Here is a 22,867-nt window from a genome sequence, read left to right as displayed (position 1 = left end):
CAGTCACTCACTCCCCCCCCCCAGGTGCCACAGCAAGGGGAAGGGCTAGGGAGGGAAGATGGACAAGGACCCCAGCCCAGCACCTCAGGGGGTATGTTAAAGGCCTAAGGAGGAGGTAGGAGAGGCTGATCTTCTAGATGCACCCCCCCCATTTCTTTACCCCCAATAACAAAGCTCAGCCCCGCAGAGGCTCAGAATGCCTAATGCCCCACTGGGCCCCGGGCTCTGGCCTGGCTGCCTGCCAGAGGGTCCTCGACCAATTTCCAAGGACATAGAGGGTGAATGTTCCTGTCAAGGTTCCCTGAGGACTGTCCCTTCCCAGCCCTGACCCTCCTCAGGGCTCCCCCCAGGGGCCTGTGACGCCCTGGGTAAGGACACCAGGACCTGGAGGCTGAGTCACTCCCTTAGGGCCGAACTGGGTCAGAGCAAGTTCGTTATTTCAAGGACAAGTTCTCAGACCCCTTATCCAGCTGCACCAGGCAGGAACTGAGAGGAGAGACACCCACAAGCAGTTGAGAGGAGGGCAGGCTGCCCTGGCAAATCGGCCTCCTTGGGGTCTGAGGCCTCAGGTGCCACAGGAGGGCCGTGCACGCTTCGTGCACACATGTTCAACGCACAGAGGTAGGCACTCCTCCCTTCCCAGCCACTGGAAGGGCCCTCTGAGCCAAGCCACAGAAAGCCCAAGCGGGGGCCTCCTGTAGAGCCATTTTCAGGGAGGGGGGCACCCTTCCAGATGTGGGGGCAGTGGATGAGGGGCAAGGGCGGCTGGGCTGGGCCAGGCCGTCCCTACAGGAGACCGCAGAACGGGGCTGTGGCCCGCTCCAAGTTTTTGATGTGCCTGTTGGGGGAGGGGGCATCTAAAACCATTTCAAAAGTTGGGGGAAGCCCAGAGAAGGGGGCCTCATTCCTTGTGGGGATTGGGGGTTGGGGGATTTCAAAGGAGACCCTGTTGCTGAAAAGGTTTCAAAAAACCCTTGCCTTTCTATCAGCTCCAAATCACTCCCTCACCAGCGGCAGCCGGGAGAGGGTGCCGGGAAAGTGTTTCCAAGGAGACGTGTCCCTGAGTCATCATAACTGCCAGGGTCTGGAGGCTGCAAAGCCACGAAGAGGCCCCCCGCTATAAAAAGGCCAGTTTAGCATCCCCCCAGGGGAGGCCTCCAGTAGGCAGGGTCCCCTGGGGAGGCTGGCCTCAGACCCCCCAGTGCCCCGAGTTTATGCGAAGGCCACCAGGCTGAACAGTGCAACTTGTACCCGCCGAGTCCCGTTGGTGCCACTAATAAGCGGGGCTTTTACCCCAGCAGTTCCAGGCATACACTCTGGCCTCGGGATATTTAGCACAGGAAGCTGTCCACAGGGACACTGGGCCCCAACAGTTTTGACTGGAACTTCGGAGCCAGCCCCAGCTGGGGCTCCGGTGCCTACCACTCTTCCACTCATGTCTCTCACCGTTGCCCCCTGCCACCTTCCCCAAACCAAATCTCAGTTCTTTCACCTCCTTCCTCTTTTCTCTCCCAGCCTCAACCCGTCTCCTTTGGACCAGACCAGACGGGTCTCTGTTCCCTTCCATCATCTTCCCCCTCAACACTGCAGCTGGATTAATGAATCTCCCTAAAGCTCTCAGCGACATCCGGGCCATTCTCTGCTCCAAAACCTTCGATGGCTCCCTAGTGCCTAAGCTCAATGTCACACATTCAGCTGCCTACAGGGACGAGGCTGGGGACACAAATGAAAAAGCGCCCTAAAATATAATAAGGATGGGTAGGGCCATGGGGCCTGGGAACACACGATCCTAGCTGCTGCCGAGCTTATCAGCTGTGCCACATGGGAATTCAGAGCCCTGGCTGCCACCTCTTCTGATTTTCCAAGAGAAGCCCAATAAAACATCAGCCAAGGGCCAAGGGACCCCCAGATTCAGATCCTGGTCCTCAGGGTCAAGTCCAAACCCAAATCCCTTAACCTGGCATTCAAGGCCCTCTCTGGCTTGGCCCAAAGCTACCTCCCCGCCCTCACTGCCCATAGTGCTATCACATGAGATGCCTCCAACCCAGCCAGGTCGGGCTCCTCCAGCCCTCAAACTCCCTCCTCTACTCCTGCCTCTGAGCCTTGCTCACCCCACAGTGCTCCCACAGACACCGCTCTCCACCTTTTCGGTCCTATAGCTCATCCTTCAAGGATCTCCTTCAGCTGAGCCCTCCAAGGCCTTTGTCCTCTGGTGACTGTTCTTCCTTGTCAAGGCTGTTCCCTCTGCCAGGGACGGGTCTGCCATAGAGAAAACTCTTCTTCATCCTTCAACATCCAGGCCTTTCTGACAGGCCTCTTTGGATCCAATGGTCCTTGTTCTCTGATCTCGGTTCTCATCAACCTCTCTGCACCCAGATGCCGTCAGCTTCCCCTGCGGGCAGGGGACCTGAGGGCAGTGCTGGGTCTCTCCCACCACAGACCCTGGCAGGAAGCCACACACAGTGGAGAGGGCCCAGCTGTATTCAGACCCTGGTTCTGCTACTTCCTCTCTGGAAGAACGCAGGTAAGTCATGAAAGCTCCTCTGTGAGATGAAGGGTGAGTGCCTGCCAGGTGGTGGGACTCAGTGCATGGCTGCCATAGCGCCCTCACCCAGTGAGCCCTCCCTTCACTGCATGATGTGTGCGCTGCGGGGTCTCCCGTGGGGTGCCGTAAGGTCTCTGCGGGCAGGAACCGTGCCCCTCCCCCCTTTACCACCTGAGGGGCCACCCCAACACTTGACGTGCAGCAGGTGCTCAGTCAGTGTTCTTTGATAGATGGGGTTGAGGCCTGGGGAGGGCAAGCGGGTGGGGAGGACAGGTCAGAGCAAGAGGAGGGGCCACCCTGCCACCAGAGGCAGGTCTCACATCGGGGCCCCCGCCCACACCTCACAAGGCAGCCCTGCACAGTGCCATTCTGCAAATATATGAACGTCTCACTCGGATTCCCAGGCTCAGAGACCAACAGCTCTTTGCTGCCTGCTCCCCACGTGTCCTGGGAAGCAGGCCAGCTCGCAGCACCGCAGAGCCAGCTCAGGTGAGGGGCCCTGTCCAGCCACCAGACGGGACTGCCTCTCTTTGGAGCCCATCGCTCTGCTCACACAAAGACCTGGGTGCCCCTCAACCCCCCCTTACCACTGCCCACCTTCTAGTTAGGAGCACCCCCACCTCGCCTTCCACCTGAGGACACACAGCCTCCAGACTCAGCACAGAAGGAAAGGTGGAGGGTGGGGGGAAGCACCTTTGAAATCACTGCGGTCCAATTAGCCAGGCTCTCGCCCTTCGTGCTTACAAACAGGCGCACACATTAACACCTGCTACAAAAGCAAACATTTTTAGATATCTTCATCTTTACCTCCTTGACACTCCCATGAAAGCGCTCTCAGCAGCCAGTGACTGACAGCCTAGTTTCCTTCTTCTACTTCCGCAGGGGGCTTTCAAACAGAAGAAATTAAAAAGCCACCAATCACCCTGTCAGGCTGAGCTCCCAGGGCCTTACCTGCCCCTCGTCAGCTCCTCGTGTCCCCTCACCGCTGGGAGAGCCCCACCACACACAGTCAGGGCCAGCGCCTTCAGGGGAACCACCCCGAATCGCTGGGGCACTGGGCCCCCAAACTCACGGCGTGGCCACGGCTGCAGCTCGCTGGGGACCAGGGCACCATCCTCTCCGTGCACGGCTTCACTTGAGAAGCAGCTGGGCGGTCACTCTTTTTGCGGAGAATGTGGATGGTGGCAGGGCCGTGGAGAATTCTCATACATGGCCCGCGGGAGCATAATTCCATACAACTGCCTGGGAAATCTAGCCCATATCTACGGAAGGTGAACCAACTCGTATCCTACAACCCACCACTTCCAGCCCTACCAATACTCCCGTTAAAATCACATGCACGTGTTCACCAAAACCCATACACTAACGACGCCCACAGCAGCACGCTATGTGAAACGGCTCCAGAATGAAAATGACCAAGATGCCCATCGGGAATAGAATAGACAAGGGGTGCCTGGGTGGCTCAGTCAGTTAAGCGTCTGACTTTGGCTCAGGTCATGATCTCATGGTTTGTGAGTTCGAGCCCTGCATCCGGCTCTATATTGATGGCTCAGAGCCTGGAGCCTGTGTTCCGATTCTGTGTCTCCTTCTCTCTCTCTCTGCCCCTCCCTGACTTGTGCTCTGTCTTTCTCTGTCTCTCAAAAATAAATAAATGTAAAAAATATTTTTAATTAAAAAAAAAAGAATAGAATAGTCAAGGGGCACCTGGGTGACTGGGTCGGTTAAGCGTCCATCTCTTGATTTTGGCTTAAGTCATGACCTCACAGTTGTGGGATTGAGCCGTGTATCTGGCTCCATTCTGGGTGTGGAACCTGCATGGGATTCTCTGTCTCCCTTTCCTTCTGTCCCTCCCCATTCATGCTTGTGTATGCATGCTCTCTCTCTCTCTATCTCAAAAAGAAAAGAAAGAAGAAAAATAAGCGTAGAATAGACCACATAAATGGTGATGTGTTCACACGACAGAATACTGTACACCAGTGAGAAGGCGCAGTGGCCAACTACAGGCACTAACGTGCATGAAGGAAAGGCACCCGACACGAATGAGCAGAGACAATAGGCTCTCATTTATAAAACGTGTAAAATGGGCCCCAAAAAGCCCTGTGCCATCGACATCAGGATGGTGAAAACATTTTGTTGGAGGGGGGAGAGGCTGGAGGGGCCAGGAGGGGGATTCTGGGATGCAGAAATGGTCTGCGTCCTCGGCTGGGTGTTGGTTACACAGTTGTGCTCAGTTCCTGAGAATTCATTGAGCGGCACAGTTAATGAGTGTTTTTGAATGCATGCAATTAAGAGTTTTGTCAAACAGTACTAGGTCGGCATGGCTGTTTCTAAGACTATAATAAAAAAATGTCACAGGAAGTAAGGGGTCAGGACACCCAATATATGCGTGAAGCCTCGCTTCTCAGACTGCAAGGGTCTTGGAGAAGGTGATCTTACGTCCACCAAAGACCCAGGGCACCAGGATTCCAGAAGCTCCCGAAGCCCTTAATCCTCCACTCCCCCGGCCAGCTCCACGCTCACCAGAAACCCAGCCCTGCTCCCTCTTACGGGGAGGGCATCCCCGGCTGCCGGCAAGACCACACCCATCCCCATACAGCGGCAGGTAAGACCTCTCACAATCACAACTTCCCTCCCACCTTGGGCCAAGAGGGGACCACACTGAGGTGCATTGAAAGTTTCCCTTCCGGAAAGGCTGAATTTTCCAAAGTCCAAAACCACTTGAAGAATAGGAAAAGCAGTGAAAGAACTTTGTAAGCACTCTGTTTTGACAATGTGCCTAAGGAATTCACCACGTTTAGTGAGGAAATGTGAGCAGTTAAATCTATTTAATGTCATGACATATGAAATTGAAGCATAATTGCCCCTGAGTGCTTGACAACTGGAAAGCACTTCATTTCAGAATTGGAGGGAAATTTATGCTGGGAAATGGAAGAGATTGTCAGAAGTTTGATTGTAATGTGAATAGAGCTCCAGCTCTTACGTTTTACTCCCATTTGAAATGTCTCAGAAACGGCAGCAGTGACTCCATCTTTTGCCCTAAAAGCAGCGAAATGATGATTGGGACCACAAACTTCAAAGCCCGATGAGGGTCCCAGATGGGTGGGACGAAACGCTGTCTTACCAATCATGTGGTTGGCAACATGGATTTGGATCTCTCTCTCGTTCTCAAAGGTCATCTGGCACTTGATGCACTGGTATGTCTTTTTCTGTTTGGAAGCCAAAAAGAAAGGAATTAGATAGTCAGGAAGTGGAAAAGAGCAGAAAGCAAAAGTGCCTGGAGGTTCAGGAGTTTCCAGAATGGCTCTGGTCCCCTCCCAGGTCTCTCTTGGCCGTTCTCTTCCCACCAGCCTCCAAATCCAGCTCCCCAGCCTGGGGCAGGGGACTAGGCTGCATTCCAAGGGAGCTGCTCCTCTGTATGTCTTGGGAAATTGCCATGATGGGAGTCACCATCCCAAGGTAAGAGCACACAGTATAACCCTGGAAAGGAAGGTGAGGGAAGCTGCCCTTCTTGGAGCATGCTCAAATCCATCCACCCATCCATCCATCTATCCATCATTCACCCATCTACCTACCCACTGTCTACACACACACACACACACACACACACACACACACACACACACATACACCACACATATCTATCTACCCATCAATCCACCTACCTATCTTACCAGCCATCTACATATACACACCTACCCATCCACCCATTCATTTATCCGCCCTCCATTTATTCATCCTTCCGTCTTCTCCTACCTCCCTCTACCTATCCTCTGTCTACCCATTCACCCACTCACTCACCTAACCAACCATATATCTATCTTTTCACCCATCCAACTATTCTTTCTCTTTCCCCACCCTAAGGGCCACATGGCTGAGCAGGGGATGCTGTTCCTGCCAGTCCTGGGGCTGAGAAGTAACTGGAGAATTCCTCACTTGCCCGAGGCACACGAGGCTGCTGGTGATTCCACAGTGGGCCTCCACCCGCAAGAAGCTAATACCAGCTGCCTTTAGGAGGTGGAAGGAGGGAAATGGAGACCATTAGAAGCTTGGGAGCTTCTTGGAGACCCATTCCAAAGACTGCAGCTCATTCTCAACAACTAAGCCTGGGTGGGTGATCATGAAAATAGCCCCCTCTGGACAGGAGTGGTATTGCCTGTGGAGGGGAAAGTCTGGGGCTCTGGGTTTTTATGAAGGGGGCAGGCTGGTATTGGGATCCAAAATATCCAAGCTTTCTGAAGACCACTTCAGCTCTGGGATGACGGGACTTCCCCTGACCTCTGGAAAAGGGGACAGGGCTTTGGATTTCTTGGTGGAACACTCAGGCCCCACCCTCAACCAGGCAGCCAGGATGAACCACCAGGGGGCTCACCTGCCTCAGCCCCCAGGGTGGCTCCGACCACAGCTGCAGCTTCTCTCAAGGGCCTGGTCCTACCACCAGGGCTTTGCCACACTCTCTCCTCCATTGGGAGGACCCTTTCCATCCTAAGGACTCCGTTCAAAGGTCACCTCTGCTGAGAAGCCTCCTCTTCCCACCCCAGGATTTCAGGGGCTCCCTAGGCCCCTGAGCTTATGCTTAAAGCATCTAGTTAATCGGCACACAGATTTGTCATGGCTAATTGACTTGTTTGCGCCCCCACTGCATCGTGAGCACCCAGAGGGCCAGGAAGCGCTTTGTCCACCTGTGAGATCCCACGTCCAGCAGAGACGAAATACATGGGAAGCATTTGTTGAACAAATGAGCCAAGTTGCAAATATCATGTTGCAAAGCACTTTCCTAGGGTAGAAGGAGCAAAGAGACCAAAGAGGCCTTCTGTATCCTGGATCTTTACCACCCAGGACAGGGCCTGGCCTAGAGGGAGTGTCTAATAATTACTTAACTTTTATTACAATTGTTATTGGTCCTGAGCAAATGCTTGTGACACAAATCAATGAAGAAACAATTGTCCTAGCTGGTGCCGGGAGCTTCGGTTCCAGAGGCAGGGTCCTCGCTCAGCTTCCAGAACCCACTGATAGGACCCTTTCCCCAGTGTTTCAGAAGACCTAAGGGCTCAGAACAGTGGCCCAGAGGCATGCATTTTGCATGGGAATGCCAGGAAGTAGGACAGGGCTGGGGATTGTGGCCTCATGACAGACAGAGGAGACATTTCAGGCCAGAAGAGACTGCGGGGCCTGAGGTCTGCGGGACACAGTCCCAAAGCCCCCATCTCAGCTCAACTCCATGTCTGTGACCATGGAGTGCAATGATCTTGGGTCTCTCCATTGTCAAAATCATTCATTCCTTCCCTCTTGTGTTCCTGGTCCTCTTGCCGTCAGACAGCAAGTGGGGGGAGAAGGAAGAGCTCAATACAAGAAGGAGGCGCACCCAGGAAGCTCCAAACCAAGGAAGCTCAGTCAGGGCAGGCCTGCCGGCTGGAAGTCCATGAAGGCCACAGCCATGGCCAGGCCAGACCAGAGCAGAGGAGTAGCCTCGATCAAAGTGATTCTGATTGTTCCTCCTGGGAGCAGGTGAATGAAGTGGGCAGGATGAGAAGCTACCCCAGTGCTCCTCCATGTGGCCACCCGTCTGCGGCAGGAAAACGACTATGCGAGAACCAGGTTCCTCCTGATGGGGAAAAGGCTCCAGGGGATTCCCAATGGAGGGGACGTTACTGACCACAGAGCCTGGGTGAGTGCACGTGCACACATGCACAGGCATGGGCATGGACACGCCCATGAGGACACACACGGATATGGGTCCACTTCCTCGCCCCAACTCACTGTCAACACACAAGACCCCCAGCCCCCCACCCCCTGCAACCTGCTACCTGCAACACAGACACATGGGCACAATGCCCTCAGAGCAGCGGAGGCATCCTCATGGACCACAAGTTCACACAGGTTGATGAATGCAAACTTATCCCGGGACACGAAGGCTTTCAGCTCTCACTGGATCCATCGTGCCCAAATGTGCCCACAGCTGCACAGTAGCTGTGACACAAGCACACGCACAGGCCCCCTCCCCCAATACATACCCTAGCGGACACACGTGTAGACCCCCAAGTGCCCACACCTGCATCCACACTTTGCCACACACACAGGTTCACCAGCACCCACGTTCACTAAGCAGGTGTATTATACCCTGAGGCCCCCACACACAAAGACGGCCCTCCTGGCCCTGCGTGCAAGGCCGTGGGTGCCCAACGCCCAGGGCAGCAGGCACGTATGTGGCCAGTGCCCTCTGGTCGTCCCTGTCAGTGGAACATGAGTTTAGGCACAAATAGGTGAGGACGCTCTCACTCTGCCTCCCTCTCACTGCAACCTTGACCGGGCCTTGTCCTCACCCTACGTCTCCTCTTGGGCTGTCTCCCCTTCTCGATCCTCCAGAGACCCCCTCCTCCTCTGGAGCTTCAGCCCCCACCAGGAGACACAATTACAGAAAGACAGAACTTGGCGTTCAAAGCACCTGCTCTGCCATAAGCCCCTTCCCCAGGGTCCCGCCCATGGTGTTCCTGGGCCTGTGGCCAGGGCCTCCTGCCCATGTGCAGCCCCCAGCAACCTCAGAGAGGAGCCCTGGGTAGAGGGAGAACACGCTCGAGACCAGCAGACACAGTAGTTGAGAAGCGAGGGAGAGAGGAAAGACAGCCCACAGCTACTGAATTTCCATGACTGTAATAGCAGCTCACATTTACTGAGCGCCTACTATGTGCAGGCTCTTTTTACTTGGAAGACTCACAATCACTCCATGAGACCCCACTTGGAGTGGAGTTTGAAGAGGCTAAACTACTTGGCCAGAGCCCTGCACTACTGGACGAGGGGACTGGGAGGGCTGCCTCTGAGCCCCTGTCCGAGCAGCCCTTTCTCAGCTGTTTCCCAGAACACACTCAACAGTCCTGGGCTAGGGGACAGAGAGCTACTGTGGCCTCGCCAAGGCCTCTAACCAGTCTGAGAGCACCCAGTCTGCCCTGCGTGGCACTGTGAGGACCGGGGGAGTTGATGGAAGGCTGAGGTCTGCCCACACTGGCCCAGAGCTGAGGTGATGTTGTTATTAGCTGTAAGCAGAGCACGGGCAGGGGTGGGGGGAGGGAACCTCAACGCTTCACGCTCCAGCCAACAGCAGCCTCGGCCCCACAGGAACCCAGTCCTCCGAGAACTGGTTGCTATGGATACACTCCCGAGGGTCCCAGCCTGCCAGCCCCCAAGCTCTTGTGCAGCCCCCAGAGTCTGCTCTTACATACGTGAGTCCTGGGGGAGGGAGGGTGGGCAAACAGACAGCTGGGCCCCTGCCCCCCAGGCATGCCCAGGCAGGGGGCAAGGCCCCAGAGGCTGGGCCTTCACTGGGGACGTTCCAGGCTTTGTCTAGCTCCTTTCTGCAAATGGCCCATCTGCCCCAGTCTCTAGATATGATTGTCTGCCCCTCTTTTCTCTCGCCAGGCCTGGGACGGGGACAGGAAGGCCTGTCGGGGCTCCCAGAAAACAAGCCCCCTCGGGCGTGAATCCCTGAGCTGCCATGCACAGCTGTGTGTGCCTGAGTCTCTGGTCCCACCCTTCTGAGCCTGGATACCACCTTTGCCAAAACAGAGGTCACGGCAAGGCTCCCAGGTTGTTGTCATGGTATAAGAGCCTTTGCCCACACAGTAGGGGCTTTATGAAGTGGCAGCAATGTGTAATCCAGAGCGCAGACTGGGGAGGGGGAGACTCCACCAGCCCAAGGCTCGGGGGGGTGGGCTCCAGAGGCAGGCCTGGGGCGGTCAGGAGCCCCAGCGCCGCAGTGGGCAGTGTGGAAGGGCAGGAAGGAGCTGGGGGCACCTGGAAGGAGGGCATACAGGGCCCCAGCCCTGCCACACTGTCCCATGTTCTGAATGAGAGGCGTGACCAACCCCCTGGACTCCACCCCAGCCTGCAACCAGGGTGGGCTCCAGAGGTGCTAGGCAGAATGTGGGTCAAGACGTCAGCTGTGGCACCACACTACCTGGGTTCAAATCCTTCCTCTGCCTCTTGAAACGTGGGGCCTAAGGGCAAACCGTTCTGTGTCTCCGTTTCTTCGTCTGTAAAGATAGTGTCACAGTTAAGATATGATCCTTATCCCTCCATAAACGGGAGCTGTGCTTATAAATGGGAGAAATAGTGATGTTCACTGTGTGTCTAGAACTTCTGCTCCGTTAGACCTCAGGGCAAAACGCGGAGGTCAGCACAGGAAATCACCATGATAGTTGACAACAGATGAGGGGCCATCAGAGCAGAAGCGCCTTAAAAACCCACAATGGGGGGGCACCTAAGTAGCTCAGTCAGTTAAGCCTTGGACTCCTGGTTTCAGCTCAGGTCATGATCTCACACTTCGTGAGATCAAGCCCTGCATCGGGTTCTGTGCTGAGAGCATGGAGCCTGCTTGGGATTCTCTCTCCCACTCTCTCTCTCTCTCTCTCTCTCTGCCCCTCCCCTGCTTGCTTTCTCTCTCAAAGTAAATACACAAAACAAACAAACAAACAACAAAAAACCCAGAATGGCCCGCCCACTGCCACCCAGGTGATGTCAGCTCTGGAGATAGACCCTGTTACTACTGCTATTATTATTACTCTCTGGCTTTCCAGGAGAAGACAGAGGCCTGGAGAGACCAAATCCCTGGGGAGTCCTGGAGGAGGGAGATTTTAACCCAGCCCATCTGATTCCAGGGCCCGAAGGCTCCCCTGTCCACCCATACTGGCCAGCCAGCAAGCCAAGGCTGAGCAGAGCTGAGCAGTGGTGACCAGGGCTGATGCCTGGGTCATCTGAGGGATGACCTAGGGGACCCTTCTCCAGAGACCTGGCTCAGTCCAAAGGCCTTGAGAGGGTGAGGTGTTACAGGCCCAAAAAGGCGACCTTTGACAACAGGCCTCCGCCCCCAGCAGAACGCTCCGCTCTGCCTCAGTCAGGTGTTTCTCTCTCCAGCCGGGGGAACGGGGACAGGCCATCGGCCTGTTGGGCCTCAGTGGGCAGCTGGGCGAGCAGGCCTCGAGCTCGTCCCTTCCACTGCAGATTCTCCTTCGACTCTCCTCCCGTCCCCCTTCCCTCTTCTCACCCTCAAAATCCCAGAGTCCCAGCAGCCAGCTCCTACCCCAGCTTTGACCCAGAGTCCCAGCAGCCAGCTCCAACCCCAGCTCTGACCCCACCATGAAACCCCCTCAGCGACATCCCTGTCTCCCAGCAGCAGGTGGTCCTTCCCCAAATTCCACCTTCCCGCCCATGGCGCCAGCAGCGTCCCTCGAGGGAAAGGCACTCCCGAGACCCGCTTGGCACCTCCTCAGTCTGGAAACAGACAACAGACTCAGCGGGAATCCCCGGGCCTGACCGTCAGACATCCAAGAGCCAGGCAGGCTCTGGGCCCACCATCAGGTGCCCCTTGGCCTTGGCACCCAGAGCCCATGTAGACCCTCCCGGAGCCTGAACATCCCCTGCCTCACTGAATCCTACTCGTTAGGGGCCTGTGGCCTCCCCTAACCTGGAAGCCCCCAAGGTTAGGATCCATTTCTGACTCTCCTTGACTACCAGGCACATACTGGGTGCCCAGGACAAATCTGATGAATGAATGAATGAATGAATGAATGAATGAATGAATGAATGAATGAATGAAGCAGTCAGTCATTAATGAGAACAGTAACTGGATCCATTCCCAGGGAATGCCATGCACCAGCAGGAGCACTAACTACAATGATGTGCTGTTGATGACGTCCTATCGGCTGGTGATCACGGCCCACATGATCAGGCCCTAACTGAGTGCAGGTCCTGAGCCCTGCGTGTGGATGTCAGCTGTATGGATTACCTAAAGATTCCTCAATCTAAAGCCCAGAGAGCAAAGGGACTTGCCCAAGGAGCCTCAGCAAGCAAGTGAACGAGTCTACCTCAGATCTGTAAGAAAGACGACAGCCATCAAGGAAGGGGCGTTTGCTGCGTGTCAGTCAGCGCATCAGGCCCTCTACCCATATGACACCATGGGTCTCTGAAAGCAATCCCGTGAAGTCCAGGCCAGGTGTCATTCCCCTCTTACAGACGAGCACTTGACAAACGAGGCCAGGAGAAAGAAATAACGACTGCCATGTCACACCCTGAAAGGGAAATGGCAACCCCAGGGACAGCCTCGGAGTCTCCCGCAGAGCGGATATGCCCGGGCTGCTAAAGGGAATGACACCAGGAGACACAGAGCTCAGGGGGTGCCCCGAGGAGCAGGGGCAGCCTCTTACCCGGGGCACTGGCGACGTCTGGGCGCCTTTCCGGGGCCCACTGGTCTCTGGCGTGAGGTCGCGGTGGTCCACCTGCATGTGGCTCTCCAGGTCCTCGGCACTCTCGAACTTGACACTGCACTCGGGACAGCGGAGGCCGGTGCAGGGCCGGTCGGCGGGCTCAGGCGGGGCCAGGCCGCCCACCTGTCCATTGGCGCTGCGGGCCATGCAGCCGGCACAGAGGCCGTAGGGAAGCCCGTTGACATCGAGCTTCACCAGGTCCTGCTTGCTGCGGAACTCCTTGAGGCACAGGGCACACTTGTAGAGCTTCTGCAGCCCCTGGCCGTTGGGGGAGGACGCGGCCGAGCTACCCGCCAGCTTCTGCATGTGGAAGGTTCCGTGGATCTTGAGCTCCAGCGTGGAGGTGACCGTCTGCATGCACACCACGCAGCGGAAGCCCGTGAGCGAGTTGCGCAGGTCGGGGTGCATCTGACAGTGCTCGATAAACTCCTCCTCGCTCTGCAGGGGCATCTTGCAGATGCGACAGGTGCCTGTGTCCAGGCTCTTGCTGTGGGTCACCTTGTGCTCGGTGAGCGTCAGCAGGGAGGGGAAGCGTTCGCCGCAGATGGGGCACATGTAGTGCTTGGCAGGGCCCCGGTGCGTCTGCAGGTGCTCCCGGAGCCCGTTCTCCGAGAAGAAAGTCCGCGAGCACACGTTGCACTTGTGGCTGCCCTTGATGAACTCAGCCTTCTTGCGCGAGCCGTCGTCCTCCCCGGGCCGGATGTTGTGGTCCCGCAGCCTGTGGTTCTGCAGCAGGACCTCCATGGTGTAGGCCGCCCCGCAGATGTCGCAGCCGTACATGGGCTCCGACGCGTCCACGTCGTCCTCGCTGGCCTCGTGACTGTTGGGCGCCTCGGGGTTCTTAAGCAGCATGCCCTGCAGGTCGGCCGGCTCGGCCTTCTTGCCGGTGGCGGGGGGCACCCCGTTGGCCGTGCCATTCTCGGGGGCCGCGTCGAACACACAGTGCTTCTCCCGCAGGTGCTTCTCCAGCAGGATGATGGCGTGGAAGGCCTTGCTGCAGAACTTGCAGTTGTACTTCTTGCTGTGCGTGGTGATGTGGCACTGCAGCTCCACCTCGGTGCTAAAGGTCTCCCCGCAGAAGATGCACTTGTGCGCCTTGGCCGGGTTGCCCAGGTGGCTGTGTTTGACGTGCACCTGCAGGTCGGCCTCCTTGCGGAAGTCCCAGTTGCAGGCCGTGCAGCGGTACATCTTTTTCTCGTTGCTGTGCTTCACCGCCAGGTGCACCTGGATGGACACCTTGGAGTCGAAGACCTCCTGGCACAGGGTGCAGTGGTAGAGCACGAACGTGTGCATGTCCAGCAGGTGCTTCTGCAGGTCGTCCACGGAGGAGAACTGCTTGTCGCAGCTCTCGCACACGTAGTGGGTCGACGTGGTCATGTAGTGCACCGTCAGGTGCTGCAGGAGGGACTCCTGGGAGTCAAAGTCCTCTTTGCACTGGGGGCACGCCTGCTTCCGCAGCAACAGCTCCAGGTGCAGCTTCAGGTGGGTCTGGAAGCTCTCGAAGTTGGAGAACTTGAGGTCGCACTGGTTACAGGGATACTCGCCGTTGGAGATGGAGTTGGCGCTGGCCGAGAGCCGCTGCCGCTTCGGGGAAGACACCTCCACGTCGGACGAGACCGGGCTCTGCTCCGCCTTGGACTTCTTGCTGTGGGCGAGCGGGATGTTCTTGTGGTTCTCCTTGATGTGCTTGGTGAGCTTCAGGATGGAGCCGAAAATGGGCGAGTTGGTGCAGTAAGGACAGGAGTAGACCTCCATGAAGGACTGTGCGGGCTGCACGACCGGGGACTCCAGCTTGGCGCTGCCGACGCCGCAGTGGGCCTGCTGGATGTGCTCCGTGAGGGAGGACTCGGTAAGGAAGCCCATGGAGCACTGGTTGCAGAAGAAGGCGTTATTGCCGTCGGGCGGGTTGACGCTGGGGCCACAGTGGGAGACACGGATGTGCTCCTGCAGGCTGTTGATGTCGGCAAACATCTCGGGACAATAGTTGCAATGGAAGGCGGAGATGTTGCCGAACTGCATCACGGGGTAGGCGTGGTTCTTGTGCAGCTTGCGCACGTGCTCATTGAGGTTGTACAGGGTGGGCATGGAGTCCAGGCAGATCTGGCATGTGTGGCTCTGCTGGGGCTTGTCCGCGTGGATGGTCTTCAGGTGGATCTCCAGCACGGCCAGGCTGTTAAAGTCCCGCTTGGAGCAGTAGGGGCAGCTGTAGACCACCTTGGACCAGCCCTGCCCATCATCCCGCATCTTCTTCTGGCCCCGCAGCGGCTTCAAGGTGGAGTCCGGCGTGGAGCCGCGCTCCACGGAGGCGCTGGAGTCTGGCGTGGCGCTGCTCATGGAGGCCACGCTGCCCAGCACGGGGTCGGGGCTGATGCTGTGGTTGCTGGAGTCGGGCTGCCGGTGGCTGTCCAGGTGGCAGTAGACGCCCTCCACCGAGGAGAACTGTTCGGGGCACATGGGGCACTTGTGTTTCTGGTTGGCGTGGGCTTGGTGGATGTGGGTGAGCAGCGCGTTCTCGTCGACGAAGACCTCGGGGCAGTGGATGCACTGCAGGTCGGCCTTCTCGGAGAGCTGGGGGTGGCGGGTGAGCACGTGCTTCTCCAGCTCCTCGGTCTGGCTGAAGGTGTCCTCGCAGTAGTCGCACATGAAGTCGTCCTTCTTGGCCTCCTTCTCCGACTTGGCCAGGTGCTCCTTGTTCTTCTTGTGCGCCTGCATGTGGCTCTGCAGCGAGCTGGTGGAGGAGAAGCCGCGCTTGCACACGGTGCACTTGAAGGGCTTGCTGGAGCTGTGGGTCTTCAGGTGGATCTTGAGGTGGTCGCTGCGGGAGAAGGCCGCCTCGCACTCGTGGCAGTGGTACTTCTTGTCGCCCGTGTGCAGCTTGATGTGCCGGTCCCGGCTCCTCTTGTGCTTGAAGAGGCGGCTGCAGTAGGTGCACTTGAACGGCAGCTTGTCGCTGTGGATCTGCTCGTGCCTCTTCAAGTAGCTCAGGCGGATGAAGGACTTGTCGCAGAACTGGCAAGGGTACGGCAGGCCCGTGCCCCCTTCCTCCTCGCCCAGGCCAAGGTCACACCCATCTCCGATCATCTGCGTGGGTGATGCAACATCCTTGCTGGAGGGAGATGAGGCCACCCAGGAGAGTTGCGGGTCATCGTCACCATCTGCAGGGGGAAGGCGGAAAGGAGATTAGAGGCAATTCCCAGGGCCGCCGAGAAACAAGGACAGAGCCAGCTTCTCGACAGCTCGTGGGCTGAGGCTGTGCAGCTGGCCAACGGCTGCAGGGGAGGGAGTCCGGGGGGCGGGGTGGGGGGCCCCGGAAGCAAGTGGACCCGAGGGCCGTTGGTCAGCCGGCGGGGAGGGGTGGCAGGATACAGTAGGAACAGGCCTTTCTCCTCAGCAACACCTGCCTGGGCCTCGCTGGATACCATACCACCACCCCCCGACAGGAGGTGAGGTCCCAGGCACTTCCTGATGGGCCTCAGGGATACAGCCTGCAAGTCCTCACCTGATCAAGACCTGGGGATTGACTCCCCCTCCAGCCCCTAGTTCTGGTGGGAAATTCCACTTGTCCTCAGGGGCAAAGGCAAAGCCTTGCAAGAAAATAAAATGCACCTTATTGAATGCTGCTTCACTACATGTGGGGAGGGAGCTGGGTCTGCTGCTTCAGGGAGCAGACAGACTTATGAGGCCCAAGTCACGGGCACATGGCATCAGACCCAGCAGCACAAGCAGGAATAAGCAAAAGGCACTTGAGAAGGATCTGCGGGGCGTCCAGCACAAACCATCCTAAGGTGGGGGTGCTTGCTCTGTTCCCAGCGTCCGGGAGATGGCCTGATGTGGGGCAATTAGGGGCCCAGATGGTCCCAGAGCTCGGAGTCCAATGGGCCCTTAAGCCCACCTTGGCAGGCAGGGAGGCCATCCTCTTTCTTATAGATGACCACATGCCCACCCTCCCCGGCCTCCCCTGGCCCCGTCGAGCCTCAGAGGAAAACCAAAGAAACTAGGGGCTGGCCGTTTCTGGAAAAACAAACGTACACAGGACACCGTAAACAGCCAGTGAAGTTCCCCGAGCCTTGGTGGGGGGTGGACCGAGCCAGCCCAAGCAGGGAGCAAGTTCCTCGGCTCAAGTTTCGCATCAGGTGGATTTAAAACTTAATAATGAATGAAACGGACCGCAGGCTGCTACGGGCAGGGGAGAGGCAAACAAAAGCTCAGATTCGGCTGCACTGACCTTGCTCTTGTAACCCCGAGGAAATAAACCACTGCCCCCGCCAGCACAGCTTAGTGTCCAGAAAAAGCCTCACAGACGTAAAGCAGAAAGTCTGGGCCGGAGGCGGCCCAGATCCTCCGGAAGGGGAGAACAGGGGGCCTGCACTCCCAGGTGCAGGACACATAACACACACACACACACACACACACACATACAGTCAGACAGGCACCACGCTCCGCACACACACATCCGTTCACACACGCTCCCCCCTACAGCTCGCACATACTCACTCATGACACACACGCTCACTCACCTGCAGACACGTACGCTCACACATGGTCACACTCGCTGCAGCCACAGGCATGGCCCCGGCCAAGGGTCCCAGAACCCCAGGCTCTCACAGCCGCCTCTGCTCTCCCAGACCAACCCCAAGACTGAAGATAGTAAGCCCAGCTGCAGGGTCTTCAGGGGTCCCTGAGGGCTGGCTCTGAGCCTGCTCCTAGACCCCACCCACCTCCCCGATGTCCACCCTGGCCCCTGGCCCTGCCCCTGACCGTGTGAAGATCTGCCTGACCCCAGCCAGCCGTGACGGCAAAGCTCTGCCAGGGAGGATGAGGCTCTCTCCAAAGCTCGCAGCCCCGAGTCCCATACCTCCCGGCAGCCTCTCCACCTCTGACGCCCAGCCCGGCACAGGGAGCCTCCCAGAACGTCCTCCTGGGGTGTGGGCGCCTGCTCCCCTGGGGGCTTCCCATTACAGGGCCCTTCGGACCGGAAGGGAAGGATGCACCGCTGCCACGGCTCCACCGATTAGACCCGGTGGGAGATGCCCTGGGCCCCTGCCTGGTGATTCCCAGCTCTTGCCAGCTGGGCTCCGCGGGGCACAGACAAAGGGACCCAAGGGAGGAGATGGCTGGGGCTGGGGCAGCTGGGAGACCTGCTGGGCCCCCGCCCCCTGGCCAGGCTCAACTGGCTTTTTATTATTTTGATGTCTTAGCTCAGACATATTCAAGCTGTCACAGAGCCCTTCCTGTGTGCCTGGTGCGCTGCTAAGTGCTTTTCTCACAGTCACCGCTGAGACGGGAGCCAGGGCCCCTCCCGTGGCACAGGCAAGGAAACTAAGGCACAGCCACAGAGACCTCCCCCAGGAGTGACGGCACCACAACCGCCCACAAGCAGGCCCCTTGCCCAGGACATGGGTGTGGATGGGTGTCCTCAGGTCACTTAGAGAAGACTGCCCCTGCATAGGGGAGAAAGTCACAGGCTGGATCTCCTTTGAGCCCTCCCTGATAGCAGCCCCGCTTTCTGCGTTCAGGGAGGGGCTCCCCAGAGATCAGAGAGGTACAGGTGCTTGTAGGGCTGATGAGTGGAGGACACAGGCTTGAACCCAGGTCAGCTCAAGGGTAAGTGAGACAAGGAAGATGCTTTGCCCAAAAGATCCAGTTTGGATGTGTCTCTCTGCCACGCCCCCCCGCTGCCCCGCCCTAGCAGAGAACTAGAGCAGAGCCCCTGCACTCAAAGCCCCTCTCCTCCACTTAGTCATCAGCCCCAGAGAATTCCTCTTCACCTCGCAGACTCAGTTTCCAGTTGTGAAAAAAGAGAATCATCGTGAGAAACAGATGAGAAAAATTCATGTGAAAAAGCTCTATCTGCGGCGCCTGCATGGCTCAGTCCGTTAAGCATCTGCCTTTTGATTTTGGCTCAAGTCATGATCTCACAGTTCGTGACAGGAAGCCCTGCATCTGGCTCTGTGCTGACAGCACGGAGCCTGCTTAGGATTCGCGCTCGCTCACGCGCACTCTCTCTCTCCCACCCCCCTGGCCCTCCTCTGCTGGGGTGCACTCTCTCTCTCAAACAAATAAACTCTTCAAACTATTTTTAAAAATAAAAAAATAAAATTTAACTGTTAAAAAAAAGCAAAAGAAAAGGCACTTATGTGAAATGTCCAGCAAAGGCACATCTGGAGAGACAGAGAGCAGGTTCGCGGCTGCCTGAGGCTGGGGCAGGGAGCAGGAATGACTGACTGCAGAGGGGCAGGAGGCTTCGTTGTAAGATCACGGAAATGCCCTAAAACCAGACTGCAGCGAGCGCTGCACAGCTCTACTGAGCTGCTAACTGCTCACTTAAAACAAGTTAAGTTTATGGCATGCAAATTAAACTTCAGCGAAGCCGGGAAACAAAAGCAGTATTTGGCCAATAATAATAATTAGCACTAATTAGTACCTCGAGTGCTAATGGTGTCAGTAGCTACGTGTCCTGCGCATGCCGAGGGTGCCAACACCGTGATCAGGGCTTCTCTGGCCTCGGTTAATCTCATTCCATCCTCTCGACCAGCGGTGTCAACCCATTTTTGAGATGAGGAAGCTGAGGCCCAGAGAGGTGCGTACCTTGCCCTCGGTCACATGACCAGAGGCCCCAGTGGTGTCTGGCCAGGGCGCCACGCCTCCCGACAGTACGGGATCTAGTCACCCCGTGGTAGATCAACCTGGCCGGCGCCACCGTCCCCAAGGCCCATTGCCGGGCTGCCCGGTTGGCTTTCTTTTTCTGCAATTTCTTTTTCTGCAAACAAGTTTCAAAACTAAAGCAAAGCGCATTATTCTGGGAGCAACAAACTCAGCGACTGCTGAGATTATAATCATCTAAAGGGAAACGACAATAAGGCCTCTTACACTGAAAAGGCCCAATTGGGGGAAGCGTGCATGTTGACATATAGTCTCAACTTCAGACCGCACTGTTGAAAGCCTTTTGTTCTAAAGACATTGAACCCTGGCTGCTGCCAGCCCACCCCTGCAAGTACACTTTGCTTTGGGGGTGCTCAGCTTCATGCTCTAGGAGCAGGCTAGGGAGCTGCCGGGGCCGGAGCACCCAGGATGTAGGGCAGGGATGCCGGCAGAGGATGAGGGCTCCCTCCCCCACAGCGGTACCACTCCCCTCGCAGGCGTGCACACACCACACACGTGAGGCCAGCACAGCACACTCTCTGGCGGATGTGCACAAAGGGACGGGGTGCAGAAACAGGGCCCAGGAGGTCTCAAGAGCCCCTGCAGCTTGAATGTTTCAGAACTCAGGGAGAAAGGAGGTGCAAGGAAAGTCCAGTTCAACCTGCTACCTTTTGATTTCCAAGTAAATGCTCGTCTGGACTTCCCTATGGCTGGGCATTCTTCTAAGAGCCTTGCACGTGTTAACACATTCAATTCTCCCAACAGCCCAATTGGATGGGCACTGTTATCTCCATTCACAGGGGAGAAAACAGGCCCAGAGAGGCTGAGTAACTTGCCAGTGCCACACAGCTGGCTGGCAGGAGGGCCAGGATTCGATCCCAGTTAGCCTGGCTCTGAGTCACAGCCTTCACCCTCAACTTCCCACCGCTTCTCAGTTTGGGAGGGGGCACTGTCACAGAAGAAGATCAAGTGGGAAAGGCAGTGACTAATGCAGGCCCTCGTCTTCCCCTCCCCTAGAATGAGTACAAAGTAATATGACAAAATGAGTAGAAAGATCACTTGCAAAATGGAGATTAAAGTCATTTAAAAATGACTAATCCTGCAAAAGGCCTGGTAGGAAATGGGTTATGTGAGGCTTTTGCTGTCTGCTGCAGGAAGGGAACCAAAACAAGCATAAAAGAGGGGAGAAATTTCAATAAAAATTCAAGTAGGTGGCAGAAAGAACATTAACTGGGCTTCAGGACACGTCAGCGGCAGAAAGCACAGGGTGGACCCCAAGCTCACGTGGCCGCCGCGCTGGGTCAAGTCCGCAGGCGCACTCTGTGACTGGCAGAGCAGAGCGACTGCCGCCCGGGGTGGCTGGGAGCCTCGGCCGCAGGGCTCCTCTGGTCACAGAGAATCAGGCCATGGCTGCCAAGGAAGTGCCTGGACAGAAGGGGGACAGTGACTGGCCCACAGGTCACACGAGTGAGCAGAAAGGGGGGCCTTCCTACTGCGGCGGGGAGGAAGGAAGAAGCGAGCCCTGCTACCAAAGTCTGCAAGAGGAATGAATGGTTCTGAAAAGAGCCCTGGGAGGTACCCTGCTGTGGACAGGAAGGGGGAAGGACGGATACCCAGCAGCTCCAGGTTTCTAGGACATTCCTGGGCTAGAGAGAGCCATCCAAGTGGATGAAAATGACCAGATATTCCACACCAGGAAAGAAGGCAGATGTCCAGCAAGCAAGCGTTCTGGGGGAGAATGTGTTGGGGCCAGAAGAAAGGAAGCAGGGCAGAGAGTCCAGAAAATTCTAGGCCTCAGCTCCCTCTGCTATAATATGGGAAGCTGGAATTTTGATCTCCAAGGTCCCTTCAGGATGAATCTAAAGGTCATTTTGGACAAGACTCTGACCACCCAGATTCCCTCCATGAGAGCCACAAAAAGTTCTATTCTTTATGAAGCCACAGAAGGTTTCCTCACCACTACCCAATTTCCTTAGGAAAATGAAAATTGCCAAGGAGGCAGGTTCCCCACTGGACTAAGTTCTACGGTCCTCCAAGGGCAGCCTCCCGGGTGCTTCCATGTGAAGAAACAGGAATGAGAATCGTCGTGACCCTTCTACAGCTCGGAGAAATGGGAACGCAGACTCGGGAAACATTTATGCCAATCTTGTAGGGTATTAAAGGTCCAGAGACAAAAGGGAACTTCCAGAGATGATAAATAGGAAGCGGTTGCCTAGAGTACTGAGTTTAGAAGGATTATAAGGCCGTTTCTGGGCTCAGAAGAAATGAGTGCTGAAATCAATTGGTGATGTCTGCCGTGAGCACAGATGTGTCCAAATGAAATGCTCAAAGGGCACTAAGCAAATGAGGCAGGAGTCTCCTGACTCCCAATGCTAAAGTGAAGTCACCTGGCCAGCAGGTTTCCTCCTCCAGGAAAAGAACTGAAAAGGAAGACCTTGGGGCAGAGTCCAAAAACCCTGTTGTTCGAGCAGAGACCATAGGGCGTGGAAGACACCACGGTGCTGTGCTGCGATCTGAAGGGGGTCTCTGGCCAGAGAAAAGGGTCTGCTCCACCCTGGTTGATGAAGAGGCCCGGCCGCAGCGGGCACAGAGCAGCCTGGGTGTCCTAGGATTCCAGATCGATGTTCCCAGAGCCCGAGGTGGTAAGAGTGGGAAGACATCTGAACAGGCTCAGTCACACCACAGACCACACTCCTCATGGGGCAGCCAGAACCCAAACAAGCGTCTTTCCAGGCCTGAAAGGACCCAACCTCAGCTGAGGGGGCGTCCGGCCGTTCCTGATCTCTTCTCAGGAAACTTCAGCTCCACCCAGCTGTGGCTCTGCTGGAAGCCTGGGGCAGCACATGGGTGCCCTGGGCAAACCCCAAGGCCCTCTCCTCCGGCTGCTTCCAGCAAACTGTGATGTGAGCTCCCCTCTCAGCAAACCCCGGGCACATGGGGGCCTGGATCCCAGAGCATGAAGACCCAGGAGGAGACAGGGGCTGCCAGGCCAGAGCTCCCAGGCTGGGTGGGACATCCTCACCATCCCCGCGTCTCCAGGGACCCAGCCCCCAGAGACAGAATCTAGCCTCAAACTAGGCCTGAGGGACCAAGGGGCCACAGACATCAAGAGGACCAAGTGCCTGCCCTGTTCCTTACCTCCGACCACGTGCCAAAGCTGGCCATCCATCCAGAATATTCCTCAACTTAATGACATCCACACATGCAGAGTCAACACTAGTGCAAGGGGAAGGGGAGGGAAGCGAGAAGAGGTTAACAGACCATCACTCATCTCATTTCATAGATGGGAAACTGAGGCCACACAGCAAAAAGCAGACCAATGCAGGACCAAACTCATAAAAACCACAGAACTTACTGTTTATGGAACATTCTTTGCAAGCCAAATTCTTGGCTAGCATGTTCTTGTTTGATTCTTCCACACACTAGG

The 22,867-nt window shown here is 56.6% G+C and overlaps 1 protein-coding gene across 1 annotated transcript in view; it reads right to left on the bottom strand.

The window, feature by feature from the left end:
- ZNF423 (zinc finger protein 423) overlaps positions 1-22,867 on the bottom strand; it is a 262,115-nt gene that overhangs the window by 120,762 nt on the left and 118,486 nt on the right. The window contains exons 3-4 of the mRNA XM_029926127.1: positions 12,739-15,953; positions 5,667-5,751 (exon numbers count right to left, since the gene is read on the bottom strand). Of these exons, the coding sequence (XP_029781987.1) occupies positions 5,667-5,751; positions 12,739-15,953 (3,300 nt within the window). The remainder of the gene's footprint in view (positions 1-5,666; positions 5,752-12,738; positions 15,954-22,867) is intronic.

The sequence above is a fragment of the Suricata suricatta genome, chromosome 16 (genome assembly GCF_006229205.1).
Source record: "Suricata suricatta isolate VVHF042 chromosome 16, meerkat_22Aug2017_6uvM2_HiC, whole genome shotgun sequence".
In the NCBI taxonomy this organism is placed as follows: domain Eukaryota; kingdom Metazoa; phylum Chordata; class Mammalia; order Carnivora; family Herpestidae; genus Suricata; species Suricata suricatta.
Note: the sequence above shows the minus strand (reverse complement) of the source record. Positions and strands in the feature narration are given on the sequence as shown.